Here is a 17,836-nt window from a genome sequence, read left to right on the forward strand (position 1 = left end):
AGCCTGCTTCCAGACAGGCCCAACAGTCATCAGGCAGTGTGGAACATCTGTGTTTGTTACACACACCAGAGTTGGATTCGCACCCTTGGGCAACTGACTTTGCTTTCCAAGCCTTCGACCTCCTATCTGTAAAAGACAGGCAACTCCTCCCTCCAATATTTGTTTAAGATCATTTATTTAGTCCACAAATGTGCAATGAATAGCTACTACATGCGTGGATAAGACTCGGTTAGTGGGTTTAGGAGTATTGTGATTCATAGACCTCCTTACCCCTGTTTCAGACCCAACTCAGATGATCATACAAACCTTTAATTATAAATGGTGACAAGTCTGTGGGTGTAGGGAACTATGACAACATACTTGTGGGGACCTGGGCTGAGACCTGGAGAGAAGGAGGAGGGGTCTTTGAGGTGAGGGTCCTGAGCTGGGAGAGGAGGAGGCAGGTTCCACCGGGATGCCCAGAGTGGCAAGGCCTCCAGGGGTGTTGTGATCATTCCAGGATCCCTAGGAAGCTCCAAGGCGTGATGAGGACATGACGTGATCAGAGTTTAATTTGAAGAAGCTCATTCTGGCTTGTTGCACTGAGAATGTCAAGAGTCGAGAGGTGATTGGGGTGCAGGTAAGAAGTGGGTTTGAGAGACCTCTAGAAACGTAGTTTATGTGAGGGACTGACTCTGCAGTTTTCAGGTAAGAAAATGGAAGCTGCTTAAGCAAGTCAAGTGACACCTATGCTGAGAGACATCCCGTGCATGCAGAGGCAGGAGGTCAGGCATGCAGAGCTCAGGCTCTTAATCAGACTCAACTGCACCCGCATGCTGTGGGTCATTGCCACAGTTCACACTGTTTCTCCTAACTGTTCCAGGTTTGGCCCAAAACCAGGACAGTCCTCCCCCGGGGGGTTTATCAGTACTTCCCCACCCAGCTGGGGCTGCTGTTGACTTGCCTGACAGTAGTGTTGTTGCGGGCGGGGAGAACAGCCAAGAGCCTTACACCTCCTCACAGAGAACCAGATCCTGAATCATCCAGCAAAACAAGGACTTGGCATCACCTGGACCTGAAAAATGGAGCCCCTATTGGCCGTGAATTGATAAGAGAAAACCACCCTCTTCTGAATGCTCACCATGCTCTGGAGTAACGTTCATGATCAAATTACAGGTCTGGTCTGGGAGCCAGCAGAGAAGGGAGCCCTATTGCCCTGACTGTCCAGACGGGGAAACTGAGGCCCGGGAAGGGAGCTGCTGACAGGGCATCCACGTTCCAGGCCAAAACCCTTCACTAAGGGTAGCTCTAAGGAAGAGGAACAAGGTAGCAGCAGTTGAGAGGTCGGGCAGACGGTCAGTGATGTCCTCCTGAAGAGGGATCAGTGGGCCGGGTACCTCTCTCTGGCCCGGAGGCCGGGAGTGGGACCTTAAAGGTCTCGTTGGGGCCTGCGCCCATAGGAAACCCTTCCCGAGCTTCTCTCCCCACGAGGCCTGAAGGGCCTGACCGGTGTGGGGCGGCCAGCAGGCTCCTTAGTGAAAAGGTCAAGTCCTTCAGCAGCCTCTCGGCTCTGGGCTCTCAGCTTCTCTGGCACAGTCTGCCACCTGTTCCTGGTAGCTGAGCTGGGTTGCTAGGAGAACCAAGCGCCGCACTCCGTTGCTAGGGGGAAGTCAGGGAGTAGACATCCTGGGTGAAAGTTGACGGCCACGTGATCATATTTCTGGGCGGGGAATGTCACCCAGCACCAACCAGCCTTAGAGAAAACAAATGCTTGTCCAATCAGCACTCTCCCTGGGCGGGGAACTTACTAGCCCCGCCCTCCCTTGCCCTCTTTTTGAGTGAATGATTTGATTTTTGTCCAGTAACAGTAAGGATTCACTCGATTGACCAGTACATAAATGAATCAAAATACACAGTCTCTCGTCGGGAGGCGGGCCAGGGGAGGTGACGGAAATTCCTATGACTTAGCTAGCCATCCCACCCAATCGGACGCCGCGGGGTGGGCGGGACCTCGCGTAGGGTGGTGTGGTTACCAATGGAAAGAGGGCAAGGCAGTTCTCACCCAATAGGGACAGGTGGGGCGGGGCCAGCGGCGGGCACCGGCGTTCCAGAGGGTGGGGCGGGGGCAAGTGTCAGTCAGGCCGGGAGCACGTCAGGGGACGCGGAGACTCGGCGGCTGACGCGCGCGGGCTGCTGCCGAGCCGTCTGCCCAAGATGGAGTTCCTCCTGGGGAACCCGTTCAGCACGCCGGTGGGGCAGTGCCTCGGTAAGGCCCCCACCGCGGCGTCCCGAGGCCTGGGCGGTGCTCCGCGCGTTGCTGCGCGGCGGGGCCCAGCCCCGTGCCCCAGCCCGGCCGCCGCGGTCCCAGCGGGCTCCCTGCCCCGGGCCCGGCGGGCTGAGCCACTCTCCGCGGCGGGGAGGCCGGCGCGCCCTGGGAAGGCTGGCGGGGGGGTGGGGAGGACGGCTGTGCCGGCTGACGACCGGAGTCCGGACCGGGGAGCCTTGCTGCCGACTCTCCCCGTGACCTTGTGCGAGTCGCTGCCCTGTCAGGTCTGAAGTTCCGTCTGTCAGAGGCGGTCCTCATGTCCCTGGAGCCACTGTCTGCCTGGTGGCTGTCACTTCCCAGCGTCCTCAAGTCTGCCAACGCCAGCCTTCTGGGGGCAGATGGAGAGGGCGTTACTCGGCAGTGCAAACCCTCTGCGGGCTCCGGGCACCGGGATGACCAGCATCCCGGTGAGGAAGCCCGAGGTGGAGGTGAAGGACCACCAGAGACCCGTCCCGTGGAATTTCCTGACTGATGAGCAACGTGCCTTTTCACCCAAGGCGGGAGCTCACGCCAGGCGTGATCCGTCAAGAATGTGGATTGGTTTCTTTTAAAACTGGGTTCCTCCTTGTTGGTAGAAGGACTGGTAAAACGCCTTCTATGAGCAGGGACCTTTGGCGTCCTTATGGGCCTGGCGGGATTAGTCTGGAGTGATTTGCCTATTTGCTGCTTTGTAAATTTCCAGCTTACTTTTCAGCCTTTAATGGGCCTGTGAAATTACTGACGCCTCTCCCGTTGGCTGACTGGCACCTGGGAGCCTGCCTTTGCTCCCTGGTATAGGGTCTCTGATAAGGGGTGATGGACACTAGGCCCTGGAGGGTCTTTTCCTGCCTTTCTGGAGGTTCCCACCTCCCTTTCTTCTTCCTCAGGTGCTCTTTCACGGCATCCGTATTCCAGAAACTCATTTCTGGTATTGAATTCCAGGCAGTTGTGGGAGGGAGCCAGTAAACTTGGGGGGATTTTTTTTCCCTTTTCTGTCTCCTTTATAATAGGAGGCTCTGTTACTACCTTTGAAACACCAAGGTAGCTGATGAGGGGTATAAGTTAAAAGGAGATTTATTTTAAAATATACAAACATAAGGGATGTATGGGTGGGTAGCAATGAAAAGAGCATGAGACTTCTCTCAGGAGGACCTGGGGTGAATGTCGCTTTGCCCATTTCAGCTGTGGGGCCCTGAAAAATGGTGCAGCCCTCCTGAGCTTTTTAGTTTGTGCTCTGGTTGGGGTGGGGAGATTGGCTCATTTCCACTTTGGAGAGGAGATGGGGGACCGCAGGCCCATCTGTGACCAGGCCCCAAGTCCACCGTCCCTTAGGACGCTTGACCATGAAGAGAATGGGGCCCCTTCATTGCCAGCCAATGAGCCTGCAGGTGAGGCCTTGAGAATTTCGCAGCTCAGTTCAGATAAGTGATTAGAGGTCAGAATAGGTTCTGACATGTGTTCTGTGCTGTTGGGACACAGTGTAAAAGTGACCCTCACGACGTTTAGTGCTGTTCATGTTCTTGAGAGGTATATGTGCCAGCGGTTGGTAGAAGGGAGGGAGACGCAGGAGTGAAGCCCCAGCAACAAAGCTGGCTAGTAGGAGCAGCAGGTTTACCCCACACGAAGCAATTTGACCACCGTGACTTTCTCCTGAGGCTGTTCTGCATGGTGAGTTTTATTATCCTTCTCACCTTAAGATGAGGAAACTGAGGCTTAGTGGGGTGGAAGGACAGCCTACAGAGCTGTCCCAGCGCTCAAAGGGTTGATGGGGTCACCACCGGGAACAGAGACTTGGGGGACAGTGGTGACCAATGGAAGGCCGCCATAGCCAGTGCTGAGTCGCCCCGTGGGGACGGAAGAGCTGTCAGGAGGCTGGCACACTGTGGAGTGTGGGGCCTGGGCCGATGGTGAGGAAGGGGAAGGAACCGCACTCGCAGAGAAGAGACCCCTGTGCCGGGGACGGGTGGAGGAGGCTAGTGGCAGTGTGGCCCCCTCTGTGGTCCCCTGTCCAAGCGGAGCAGGGGTGGCTACGGGAGACGGGGGCAAGTTGGGTTTGGGCCCAGGATGGAGCCCTGTCCTGGGTGGGTAACATCAAGGCCACATTCCTTATTGAGCTCAACTCTCGGTCTCTCTGGACCTCGTTTTCCTCCCTCAACAGCTGTGGGGCTTGTAACTAACTCACCCCATCCGTCTAATTCAGCAGGCATGTTGAGAGCGTGCTGGGTGCCAGGCCCCAGGATAGAGATGTCAAAACACTGCTCCGAGGGGCCCTCTGTAGCAGAAAGGCACCCACCCAGGTGTCCTGAGCCGCAGAGCCTTGGGCTCACTGTCTGGGGGTGGGTGGATTGGCCGTTTGCGCTGCCTTGGGGCTGGCCTGCCGCATGCTTCCCGGGCACTGTTGGGTCAGACACACGGAGAGCTGGCAGCCGTGCCCCAGCTGACATCTGACGTGGTTTCCGGGGCTTCCTGGTCTCCGTGCTGCCCGTTGTCCTGGGAGGTGGTTCCCGAGTAGAGGCCGTGGCTTTGAGCCCGGGTGCGCCGTGGTGTAAACAGCTGAGGAGTACCCAGGAAGACTGAGTGCTGCCTTGTGCTGCCTGATGCTCTCTTCTGAAATGGGTTTCAGGGGGTCCTGTGTTACCAGTTGTTGTGTCCGGGAACCACAAGCCAGGTCCAGGGTGCTCGGCAGGTTCACAGCTCTCCTGTGTTGACTGGAAAATGTTTTCAGATCATCCTTTTCCAGGAGTAAAGTTTGGATTCATTTAGATGAGATCAGTGAGGAGTCAGTTAATCCTGACCCGAGTGTTGGAGGACCAGCTCCCTCCCACTCGCTGCAGGATCAGTGTCCGGGGCCTGGGTGGTGTGGGGTCTTGACTGCTGCGGGAGCCTCCCCGTCTCCTGAGATGGCTGTGAGCTTGACGAGCCAAAGTGTTTGTTCTGAGAGGAGTTAGTTACCAGTGCGAGGGGGCGGCTTCAGGGTTTTATTTAGTCTTCCCAACCCTGTGAGAAAGACAGGATGAGAACGGGAAGGAACTTACAGTTTTTAAGCACGTACTTGGTGTGAACTGCACATGGGATCTCCCTGAATCCTGAGTGTGATGATCATCCCTGTATCGCTTCTAAGAAACTGGAGCTCCTGGAGGTTAAGAGACTCCTGCCAGGTCAAGGCCAGAGTCCGGCGGAGAATCCCGTCCTGATCTGGGCTTCGTTCTGGGCTGCCATGTTGCTTCTTGCCCTGCGGACCCCACGAGTCAGGGTCATCAGAATCCCTGGAGAGCTGGTCGAAGCTGGTGGTGGGGTCCGTTGGGGTGGGCTGTCAGGGTCTGAGGATGCTGACACTCTGGGTCCGGAGACCACGCTTTGAGAACTGTTGCTTTTGACGAAAAGTTCTGCTCCTGTAATCGCTTCTTAATCTTGCTTCAAACAGTAAATGTGAGTTTTCTTGTGGACAGACTATAGGGTTGATTATTTAGAATCATTCATGCATTTGGTGGTTCTGTCACCTCTCAGTATGTACCACACTAAACACTTGCTAGGATGTTTGGTCTAGTAAGGGAGCTGAGACAGGGACCTAAATCAGATAAGACGGCAAGTTTTGGCAGCAGATTGGAGAGAGAAACGAAGGAAATGGAGGACAGGAGGGATCCTCCGCAGCAGCAGTAGTAATGGTTAGCGGTTTTGCTGTTTTAGAGATGGGGCCGGCTTACCGTGTGCCAGAGGCCACAGTGGGTGCGCTCTGGGTCTCGTGCTGCTTTCGTTCTTACAACACTGCAGGGAGTGTGCTACTCTCTCTGCTTTGCAGACGTGACCTGACTCTGCAGCTGCTGTCCTGGGGGATGGCGGTGGTGAGAAGGGGCATCCCAGGGGCTGGAGGAACCTGGCGCTCGGTGGGGGGTGGGGGGGGGAATTTGGCTCCTATTGGAGAGGAGAAGGAGGCTTGGAGGGTGCTCTGAGCAAAGGCTGGTTGTGGAGGGGTGGGGGTAAGACCAGCTGGGAGAGCAGGGAGAGGCCAGGCAGACAGTGTCGGGCCTGATTGACGAGGCTTCCAGCGTCGGCCGCGTGGTTTAGACCCTCCTGTTGGCGGCACTGAGGAGCCATGGATGATTTCTATGGAGGGTAGTGGCCCGGCTGTCATTACAGAGGCTGGGAGGGTCCCCTTGGCAGCTGCCGAAAGGCACCTCTGTCTTACTGTGAAAGCCTCCACTGTGCAGAGCAGGGGTCTGACGAGGGAGTCAGCGCACGCGGTGCTAGTTCCCCGAGGTCTGGGGTAGGGCCCTTCCGGGGAGCCCCCAGAGAGATAAGAGGGTACCTGCTGAGGTGGGTGGGCAGAGCATGGGTGGAAGTCTGGGGTTCTGAGAGCACGCATCCTTAACTGCTGGGATGGTTGTAAGGGTAACCAGCCTGCTCACGCCCCCCTGCTTTCCACGCTCGGACACTCAGACCCGAGCTGAGAGGCTCCCAGGATTTGGCCAGGTCGCTGCCCTGCTTAGAGGCTATGATGGGGCTATGAGCAGTTCCATGGAAATGTGCTTTAAAGACACAGTGCTGACCTCTGCAGAAAGCTTGAAAACATACACTTATGGAAAGGGGGGAGAAAGTCACCATAATGTGCTTCCTTACAAACCCTTTGCGATTCTCATCTCACAGAGTGAATGGAGTAAGTAGAGTGCCGTGTACTTCATAGTCTGTTTTCTCAGGCCTTGGAGAGGCAGCGTTGTGTGAGTGCCCTTAGCCTATTTCTGTATGACATGCTGTGCTGTGCTCAGTCGTTCTGTCATGTCTGACTCTTGCAACCCGTGGACTGTAGCCCGCCAGGCTCCTCTATCCATGGGATTCTCTTGGCAAGAATACTGGAGTGGGTTGCCATTTCCTCCTCCAGGGGATCTTCCCAACCCAGGGATTGAACCCAGGTCTCCCACATTGCAGGTGAACTCTTTACCATCTGAGCCATCAGGAAAGTCATTTCTGTGTAATATGCCTGCTTTGGGGGTGAGTGGGTGTCAAGTAAGGGAGGGGATATAAATGCCCAGAGGGGCATCAGTTAAGCATTGTTGCTGTTGACCTAGGAGTCACTCAGAATTTTCAGGTTAACCTGCTAGTCTGCAAGGATAGAAAATAGCGTGCTGACCTGCTCGTTGTGGCCTGAGGAGAGGCCTGTTAAAAACCAGCCTTGGCCTTGGTGCCTATTTCAGTGCTTCCCCGAATGCCCCTGAGCTAGAAGAGTCTCTGATCTCCTCCATTTAGCCCTTAAGCCTCTGGCTGTCAGCACTCACCACCTCCTCCAAGCAGCCTTCTGAGACCACCCTGCCTGTGGTGCCGTGTCTCCTCTGAACGCCCGCGTGTGCTGTCTGGCTCATGCACTTGGCCTCGCCCTCCAGAGTTCCTGAAGATCAGCGGAGGGAATGTGAGTGGGTGCCCAGCAGAGTCTGCACGCTGCCGCTTCCTCCTGCCCTGCTGTTTCCTGTTGTTTGCTGCGAGTCCCGTCCTGTTTATGGCCTTGTCTTCCTCAGGGCAGGATGAATACCTTCTGTTTCCCCATGATCTTCACAGCACGCAGTAGAGTCTGCTCTGTACATTGCTCACTCCAAAGGTTCCTCTCTCTCAGGCTTGTTTTCAGCATCTGTCAAAGCTGAAAATAGTGGCCATCGTTTTCCGGCCCTGCACGGGAAAGTAGGACGCCCTACGAAGTGCCATCCGCACGGTGTCGCGCGCGACGCTTTTCCTCAGGAGCTCCCGTCAGTCAGTGCTGTCCTGTCCAGCGTCTGGAGGCCTAGGGGGGCTGAGGGCCTTGCCCAGGCGGGGCGGGGCTCCAGAGCTCTGTGCTGCCACTCTGTGGCCCGTGAGCCTGGCCAGTCCCTGTAGACGAGAAGGGGCCTCCGCTGACCCGTTGTGTGTTCTCGAGCCTCCTGCTTGTTCTCTTCTGACACAGGCACCTTGCGTTTGGGGTCAGAGTCAGTCCTGTCTCAGCTCTGTGTGCGACTGCCCGCGTGTGGATCCACTGAGCGGATCCAGGGAAGGGATGTGTGTGACAAGCAGGCTGCCCTGGCACTTCTTCGTGAAATATGCCATCACCTTACCGTTCTTGCCAGGCATCATTCAGACGCATGCTCCATGATGGCACTCGTTTTTTATTTACTTCGTAAAAGTTGTAGAAAAACATGCATAGCACACATTTACTGTTCTATTTTATGATGCTCAGTGGCATTAAGTACACACACCTTGTTGGGCGGCTGTCCCCACCATCATCCTCAGAACTTTCTGGTCTTTCCAGACTGCACTCTGTCCCCCACCCCTAACTCGCTGCTCCCCCCCAGGCCCTGGCTCCAGGCACCTCCTGTGAAGGAATCCAGCAGGGTCTGTCCTCTTGTAACTGGCTTGATCACTCCGCAGGGTGACTTCAAGTTTCACTCATGCTGGAGGAGCCTGTCTCAGAATCTCCTTCCTTTTTAAGACCAAATACTCCTCTGGTGTGTGTGTAGAACTCATTTTGTGCGTTCACTTGTCCATCCGTGGACACTTGGGTTGCTTCCACTTTTGGGCCGTTGTGAATAGTGCTGCTGCGAATACGGGTGAGCAGATGTCCCGTGTTTGTGTTTGTGTCCCTGCTTTCAGTTGTTCTGGATACAAACCCGGAGGTGGGGTGATTGTCCGGTGCCCCTTCACCGTGGCTGCACGTTTCTACCCTCCTGCTAGCTATGTGTAGCGTTCCAGTTGCCCCACTGTCTCACCAACAGTTGTCATTTATTTTTTTATAGTAGCCATCCAAGTGGGTGTGAAGTGATATCTCACTGCAGTTTTTTGTTTGTATTTATTTTTTTCACTATGCTGGGTGGTATGCAGGATCTCTCCCTGTGGCCAGGGATCACACCAGGCCCCTTGCAGTAGGAGCATGGAGTCTAAGCCACTGGACCACCAGGGAAGTCCCTCACCATAGTTTTCAGTTGATATTAAGCACCTTTTCACGTGGTGATTGTCCATTTGTAAATCTTTGGAGAAATGTCTATTCAGAACCTTTGCACATTTTAAAAAGCAGGTTACTTCTGTCGTTGAGGAGTTTTAGGCGTTCTCTCCATATTTTGGATAGTAGTCCCTTACTAGATACTAGATTTGCCTTTTAACTCTGCTGTTCAGCTCTCTCGGTGAAGCGTGGTGTGTCTGTTTCTCTGTGGCTGCCTGTGCCTTTGGTTTCCTGCCCGTGTTCTCAGAGGGTCTGGCATATGCCCTGAGGACAGGCAGGGTGATACTGGTGGGGCTGGTCAGCCTGACTCCTTACCAGGTGCTGATTGAGAGCCCCCAGGCAGCAACCCCGGAGGCGGCACTGTTGCTCACGTGTGATGGAAGAGGAGGCCATGGCTCAGCAGGTAGGTCCTTCCCAAGGGGTCTGTGACGGCCAGTGGCAGAGCAGGGACTTGCGCCCAGTCTGTGAGTCCCTACCCCTAAACCAGGGTTGTCTGTGGAGTCGAGTGAATGTGCTTGTAGCTCAAAGTGTGCAACTGGTCGTCTCAAGTTCCGACCCACCTGGGTGTCCCTTGCTGTTCACCTGGTCCCAGGGTGAGTCTAGGCAGCTTGTCCTCATCCTCCCAGTTTCTGGGGAGTTTGTTGAGAAGCAGTGCTTTCTCACCGCACACCCAAGTCTTCCTGGGGTTCCATTCTCCTCGGATGTGCTTTGGATCTGCAGTGTCGGGAGGAGGAAGAAAGGCGGACACACACAAGTTCTCCATGTAGCCAGCTTTCTTTCCAGGCTCACCAGCTGTTGCTTTAATTGGGAATGAAGCACAGGCCTTGTCTTCTGGGAGGTGCATTCAGATTTCTGTCTGAGGATTTGGTTTAGAGTGGAGAGTAAGGAGGGAGGCTGGTTCCTCATCTCAGGGGATTGGGGCCCACGCCTCTGGGAGCTGGGACACACCTGGGCCTGGGGTCGATGCCATGGAGGTCTCTGCTACTCCCAAGAGAGACACGCGTGAGCTCCAGCTTGAGGCAGGAGATGCAGCCTGGGGAGGGACGAGCCTGGTGTCAGCCTCCAGAGAGGGAGTTTCCTTCCTGCTAACTCTGGAAACCCTTTAACCAGCAGTTCTGAGGGTCACCGAACTCTGGAGGGGCTTTCGTGGCCTTTAGCCCAAACACCTGGCCCTTATAGGGGAGGAAACAGAAGCCCAAAGAGGCAGGTCTGTGCTATTCATACACACACAACACTTCTGACTCCAGACCTGTTGGTTTTTCTGGATACTGGTCAGTTCTGACACCAGCTGGTATCCTCAATCCAGTCCAGTTCAGTGTACTCTGACCTGCCTGCCCCTGGTTGTCATAGGCCACCATGTAGAGGCTCGGCCTCACTGACCACTCCCACTTGATTCCACCACTTCTGACCAACTGGCTGTAGATGGGGGTTCCTGTGAGCCCCTGCCCAGGTTTGAGGATTTGCCAGCATGGCTCACAAGACACAGGAAACACCTTCCTTTGCTGGCAGTCTCTCTGGCATCCAGCTCCATCATGCAGCTGCCCAGGGCTGGCCACCAGTGGGTACTCTCTGCTCTGGAGAGTCTGAGGGTGTTAGGAGCCATGGGCTGGGAACTGGGACAAAGGTCAAATGTGTGTGTCTCCTTGTGTCCCAGGAGAGGCCTTGACCAGTGAGGCCTGGGGCCACTGGGGAAGGGCCTGGTGGCTTCTCCTGACCTTGGGCCCTGCCAGTCACCTGGGTGTTTGTGTCCACAGTGGGGTGAGGGAGGTTGGGAGTTCATCATCCATCACGTCATCAAGGACTCTGACTCATGAAGGTGAACTTTCTGGGCCTTTCCTGGTGGTCCAGTGGTTAAAGCTCCTTACTTCCACCACTACAGGGTGAATGGGTTTGATCCCTGGTCCGGAAGCTAAGATTCTGCATTCTGATCGACGTGGCCAAAAAAAAAGAAGATAACTTTTGCTTTGTTTGAATCATGTTTAGTCTAATCACATGGGACTGGTTAGTTCCAGGTTTGGTTGAAAAAGTTAGTTCGTAAACTCTCCTTTACTCTTCTGTTTTACCTGCTTTATCTGGCTTCTGTCCAGAACAGAGGGGCTGCCCCCAGGCAGGACGCAGGCAGTCCGGGGCTGGCCGGAGTCCTGCACTGATTTGCCATGTGACTCTGGAAAGGCCATGCCCAGCCCGTTTACTCCTGTAACGAGGGCAAATCAAACAAGTTCATTTCTACATCTGAAGCTTGAGACCTGAATCAAAGGAGCTTTTAGTTTTTCTTTAGACTTTAGCCTCCATGATTCACTTTCATGGGCACTGAACAATGCTCTGCGAACTTTAAAAAAAAAAAAAATTGTGCTGGGACTGCCCCTGGTGGTCCAGTGACTAAGACTCTATGTGCCCAATGCAGAAGTTCAGGTTCTATTCAGGGAGCTGGATCCCACATGTGCCACAATAAAGATTGAAGATCTCGTGTGCTACAACTAAGACCCATCACAGCCAAATAAATAAATAAAATTAAATTAAAAATTTAATAATTGGGCAAAAATTAAATGACACAAAACTCACCATCTGTATCATTTTTCAGTGAACATCTCAGGGGCATTAAGAACACCCACGTCTAGAACCCTTTTTCTTGCAAAACTGAAACTCTGTCCCCATTAAACAGTAACTCTTATTCCCCCCACCCCTGCTCAAGCCCTTGACACCCACCCTTCTACATTTTGTCTCTATGAATGTGACGACTCCAGGGACCTCATATCAGTGGAATCAAACTGTATGTCTTTTGGTGACTGGGAATGGCTCCCCACTCCAGTATTCTTGCTTGGAGAATCCCGTGGACAGAGGAGCCTGGCAGGCCATAGTCCATGGGGTCACAAAGGGTGAGACACGACGGAGCGACTGAATACACACAGCGCTCCACTGAATGTATAGGCCTTGTTGTGTATCCATCCATCCATTTTTGAACATGGCTTGCCTGCACCGTCTGCTGCTGTGAGCATGGTGTGCAGGTTTCTCTTGGAGACCGTGCTTTCAGTTCTTTGGAGTACATACTCGGCAGTAGCCTTGCTGTGTAGCGTGGCCATGTGGCAGTTCTGTTTCTGTGTTTTTTTAGGAGCCTCCATTCTGTCTCCAGAGTAGCTGTGCCATTTTCCACCCCCACCAGCAGTGCCCAAGGGGCTCCAGTCTCTCCTCATCCTCGCCTGCATTTCTTACGTCCTGGTGTTCTGATGGAGCCATCCTCAAGGGTGTGAGAGGGTGCACACTTCTGGGGTGTGACCCAGAGACTCAGTGCTGTTCAGAACTCAGTGCAGGACATGTGTCTGGAGGAAGGTGGAGCACCAGGATCCCAGATGGTGTGTGCACGTCTCACAAAGCCACTCAGGTGCCCCAGTCACTCCCCGGGGACTGTCTTCATGTGTCCGTCCTGGCACAGATCTGAGTGTGGAGGGGGCCTCTGAGCTGAGGGAAGGGGCTCTTCATCCAGACTCCACTGGGAGCCCTGAAGGCCGGGCCATTCCCCTCACCCACATCCGGCCCTTCATCCTGGTCTTGCGGGGCCGGCTCATGGGAGCGTAGCCAGAGAGGGCATCCAGTACAACATCTTTCTGGAGGGGAACTGACATCACTGTCGAAGTTTCAGTTGCTCTACAACCTGACCCAGGCTTGCCCTCTAGGGACCTGATCCACAGAAATGTCAGGTGGATGCACGTGCGGCCACGGCAGTTTTCTGAGGACGGAACCCCATCTCCCCAAGGAGGACAGTGTGTGCCCCCCAGGGGCGGGCACACAGCCAGGTGCATAAGCAGGTGTAAAGTGAGTCCCGGGGTTGGATCCCATTATACCATGAGCTTCACGGAGCAAGACCCACACTCAGCAGCTGATGTGGTCACGGGGCAGGGGACCTCACACTTTACACAAGGTGACTTGTGTCGTGTCCGTGTTGTCTGATTTTTAAACAAGGATGCGTACGTCATTTCACTTTATACCGACCTCTTGTCTCATGAGCAGGGCTGTGGATGCAGCTCTGCTGTGGGTAGACCCTAACCCCACACATGGGGCACCAGGAGGACCCTGCTGCTCCCTCAGAGGAAACCCCTGACCACCAAGGTGGGGCTGCCAGGGTGTCGTGGAGGCCAGACCCCAGAGTCTGCCCCCCTTTGACCTGCCCTGTCCCATCCTCGGGGGCTCTGAGGCGGGTACCATTCACGCCTTCTCCCTAAGCTTCTGAAGGTATGAAACTGAAGACCCCTCAGGATGGTCCCTCATGTGGGCATTTGATGAAGTTCAAGCTGAAAGGCTCTTTCTGCCAACTCCCTTCTCTCTTTCTGGCCAGCTCCTACCTATCCTCCTCAGCCAGGCCCCTGGTGCCTGTCGGGAGCCCTCCGACCCAGGAGGATATCTGCTCTTGAAGGCCCAGGATGCTGCTGCCCACCTGCCCAACTGAGGGCTGTGGTTGCTGCTCTGTCACTCAGCTGCAAGCCACCCCAAGTCCCTGTGTTTCATTACTGCCCCGAAATCCCTAAAGACAGTGGCCATCCTTTCTGGGAGGGTCCCAGAAAGCCATTCTGTGACAGCTCCAACCATGTGGCATCAGTCAGCAAACAGGAGCCACTGAGAGATGCACATGCTGCCCGGGACCCTTCCTGGAGCTCTGCCTTTCTCCCTGTGCGTGTCCTGCCCTCAATCTCTGTGGCGCTCAGTGGCACACCCAAAAGTGTGCAGCCTCCTCACACCCTCAAGGATGCTGCTGCTGCTGCTAAGTCGCTTCAGTTGTGTCCGACTCTGTGCGACCCCAGAGATGGCAGCCCACCAGGCTCCGCCATCCCTGGCATTCTCCAGGCAAGAACACTGGAGTGGGTTGCCATTCCTTCTCCAATGCATGAATGTGAAAAGTGAAAGTGAAGTCGCTCAGCTGTGTCAGACTCTTAGTGACCCCATGGACAAAACCCCAGGGCAAAACAAGTGCGGGCAAAACAAGTGCAGGCTAGGGTGTGGAAAAACTGGAGGCTGAATGTCCAAGGTCCAGGTGTCAGCAGGGTTGGTCTCTCTTGAGGCCTCCTCTTGACATGCAGAAGGCCGCCTTCTTGCTGTGCCCTCTCCTGATGTCATCTGTGTGCAGGTTTCCCTGGTGTTTCCCTGTGTGTCCAGCTTCCTCTTAGGAGGACACCGGGCCGGTTGCACCAGGACCTGCTCCCTCAGGGCCTCCTTGTACCTTTTTTGCTTCTGCAAAGAGCCCTCCTCCAGGTGCAGCCACACTCAGTATATGAATTTAGGGGCATTCAGTTGACCCCTGACATTTGCACAGTGCTCCATGGGTGGCCGCTCGCCCCCCTGTTCAGCTTGGGTATCTGGGTTCTGTTCTTGGGCAGACTGCATGTGGTGCTGGTTGTCCTGTGGCTGGCAAGCTGTGCAGTCTTCTAACCCCCAGGTTCCTTCTGTTACAATTAAACCAGCACGATAGGCTCACACTCGGAGGACCAGACCGAAGCCTTCAGCCTGGTCCCAACTGAAGGTCAGTAATGCGTTGTTACTCAACTTACCAAGTTAACAAAGGATTACACTTTAAATACGTAGGAATTCAGACGGGAAGGGAGAGTAGCAAAGCCCTAATGAAAACTGAGTTAGGTAGGGACTTTCCTGGTGGTCCAATGGCCAAGACTCTGCACTCCCACTGCAGGGGACCCAGGTTTGATCCCTGGTTGGGGAACTAGATCCCACAGGCTGCACCAGGAGTTTGCCACAACAAGGATAAAAGATCCTGCATGTCGCAACTAAGACCCAGGGTGGCCAAATAAATAATAAAAATAAAATTTTAAAAATATTTTAAAATCTTGAGTTAGGTGAAGACATGATGCTGTGACAAACAAGCCAGACACAGAAAGCCACGTGTGGTGTGATTCCATTTCCACGCATGTCCAGAAGAGACCATGTGCGCAGAGAGGGCAGGTTAGTGGGTGTGGGGGCCAGGGGCCAGGGGTCCTTTTGGGGTGGAGGAAATATCCTGGAGTTTGGTGGTGGTGGCTACAGTGGTCTGGGAATGTACTGAAGTCCTCTGAACTTCCAAAGAGTGAACTTTATGGCACCTGAGTTCTGTCTCCGTAAAACCATTATAAAAACATTGAACTGAGGTGGTGGCATGCCAGTGTGAGTGGCTTTCCTTCTCTCCTCTGTCCTCTGTAATTACTTTTTTTTTTTTTTCAAGTGGAAAAACCCAGAGTCATGCAGATTACTTGGAATCTAGTTTTGTGCGGTGCTGAGTCATAGCCAAGCAAAGAAAATCTCCCTGGAATATTAAGGGGTCACTTTCGCTCCTAAAATATCAACATTGACTAAGATTTGCAGGCTAAAAATAGAGAGGAAACTGGGTGTGTATGTGCTGCAGCTTGATAATGAACTTGCCCCACTGTGACGTGGGCTGTCTCCTGGTCCCACCTCCACACAGATCCGTGGTTTGCAGCAGGATTAGCTTGTTGTTGTCTGATGGAGTCCAGCTGGTGCTGGGCATCAGAATCCACATTTGTTTCTGTGTGTGTGTGTGTGTGTGTGTGTGTGTGTGTGTGTGTGCGTGTGCGTATGTCCTTTCTGAGAACTGTTCATTCCCAGCTTGACACTGTTTTCAATCCCGCCCAGAGATTTCTGAGCCATATATATTTTTAATATATGTTAAATAATTCATCAAGGAACGTGTGTGCCAAAATGTCGGCGGCCACCTCACTTCCCATTTGACTCTTTTCTACCCAGTTTTTAACCGCGTTCCTGCTGTAGGCCCCATTTCTTGGCTAGTGACATAAAATCATTTTCAAAAGGAAAGCCAAAGACTCTTGCGTTACCTTTTTCTGCCTTAAACCCACCCTTTGGTATTTGCAAAGGTCAGATGAGCTGTTCTGGCGTTCGCGGGCCTGATGGACGGGGACGTGTACGTTCCCATTGGCCCCTGAGGATGAAGGATGACTGCGGCGGCCACGGCATCTGCTGTAATGTCAGGAGCGGGCGCTGGGACGCAGGGGCAGCAGGCGTATGAAAAATGCAGGAGGCAGGAAGTGCCTCTGCCTCGCAGCCACGGGGACATCTCCGAGAGCGTTTGTTCTCCTCTGTTAAGCCTTGTCACTGGGCATCTAGTACAGGGGCTGGGGGCAGGGGCACCAGGGCCATGTCCTGCGGGGCCTTGCCCTGCCCTTGCACCAGCTTGTTTTTGTTCAGTGTTTGCCCCTCGTGGGGGTTGTCAGCTTTATCCTCAGATAAATAAAGAGCATCCTTTGGTTGGTGCCTGGTGTGGGAGAAGCAGGTGCTGTGCACTAGGCGTGTCTCTGTCCCCACTCAGAGCAGATGGCCTGCGTCAGTTCATTTCGTGACCTTTCTTTGCTGCTAAGACACCAAATCTCTGATCCCACGGATCATAAATATTCTTTAGGTTTGCAGGCACGGAGGTAATGGGAGCGGCAAGCTGTCGCTATCATTTTCCATTTGTTGGAACCCTTGGAAGGAAACCATTACAGCAGTTGAGGCGCTGCTCATGCCTGCTGCGGCCCCAGGCTTTACGGACGTGTGAAGGGCACCGCAGCCTGGCAGCCTCAGCCGAGGTCAGGGAGCCTTCTGCTCCATGTCCCACCGTCCTCACCTTTCTGCTCGCCAGGCAGCCCCTCCCAGCAGCCGGGCACATGACTCAGCCCCACCGCCGGCCTCCTCCCCGGGGGCTGCATTCTTAAAAGTCACTAAAGGTCATGATGGTCACCTGGTCTCCATCGCTCATTGTACTGATGGGGGCCTCTCCCTGCCCCGGCTGGAAACAAGAGCAGCACAGGCTGTGTGGGCCCAGTGAGGAGGTGCTCGGAGCTGGACCCCTCAGAGGTTTACAGGGAGAAGGCAGGCTGGGCGAGGACCCAGTTCTGGGTGTCTTGTGGGGAGCTGGAGCGGAGGGCAGCGAGGATAGTCACCCTGGGAGTCAGGCTTGAACCTTGTCTGGAGTCAAGGGGGAAGCTTGGCAAATGAACTCATGTACAAAGCAGAAGCGGAGTCACAGATGTAGAAAGCAAACTTATGGTTACCAGGGGTAAGATGGGAGAGGGTTAAACTGAGAGATTTGGACTGACATAAACACACTACTATATACAAGCTAGGTAACTGCCAAGGACCTACTGGACAGCACAGAGAACTCCACTCAATGCTCTGTAGTGACCTATATGGGAAAAGCTAAAAAAGAGCAGGTATATGCGTGTGTATAACTCATTCATTTTGCAGTACACCTGAAACTAACACAACATTGTAAATCCAATAAAATTTTTTAAAAGGTGGGGGAAGCTTGGGCGGTCTTAAATGTGTGTGTGTGGGTGGTGCTTATGCATCTCAGGGGAAGGAGTGTGTGGGGGGCCTGCCAGAGAGGGGCAGCAGCATCCCATCCTGAGGGGCCAAGGGGGGCCTCCGCCCCGTTCCAGCTCTCAGCACCCCACCCCATTCCTTCATCCCCGCCGCTTCCCAGAGCCTCTGCACCCAACCCAGTCTGCTTCCCTTCTGACACCTCCTGGGACCCCGAGGCAGGGGCCACAGCAGGCTGGGCTGCCTGGTACCAAGGGCCCTCGGTGGAGACTTTGCTCCAGACTTCA

General features: G+C 54.3%; 1 protein-coding gene across 9 annotated transcripts in view; it reads left to right on the plus strand.

Annotated features, from left to right (window-relative positions):
* Window positions 1-2,140: 2,140 nt before the first annotated feature.
* Window positions 2,141-17,836, plus strand: part of TOM1L2 (target of myb1 like 2 membrane trafficking protein) — a 72,295-nt gene continuing 56,599 nt past the window's right edge. For all 9 annotated transcript variants that reach the window (XM_068979076.1, XM_068979077.1, XM_068979075.1 and 6 more), the window contains exon 1: window positions 2,141-2,245. In XM_068979076.1, the coding sequence (XP_068835177.1) occupies window positions 2,194-2,245 (52 nt within the window). In that variant the 5' untranslated portion in view covers window positions 2,141-2,193. The remainder of the gene's footprint in view (window positions 2,246-17,836) is intronic.

The sequence above is a fragment of the Capricornis sumatraensis genome, chromosome 8, assembly GCF_032405125.1.
Source record: "Capricornis sumatraensis isolate serow.1 chromosome 8, serow.2, whole genome shotgun sequence".
In the NCBI taxonomy this organism is placed as follows: Eukaryota; Metazoa; Chordata; class Mammalia; order Artiodactyla; family Bovidae; genus Capricornis; species Capricornis sumatraensis.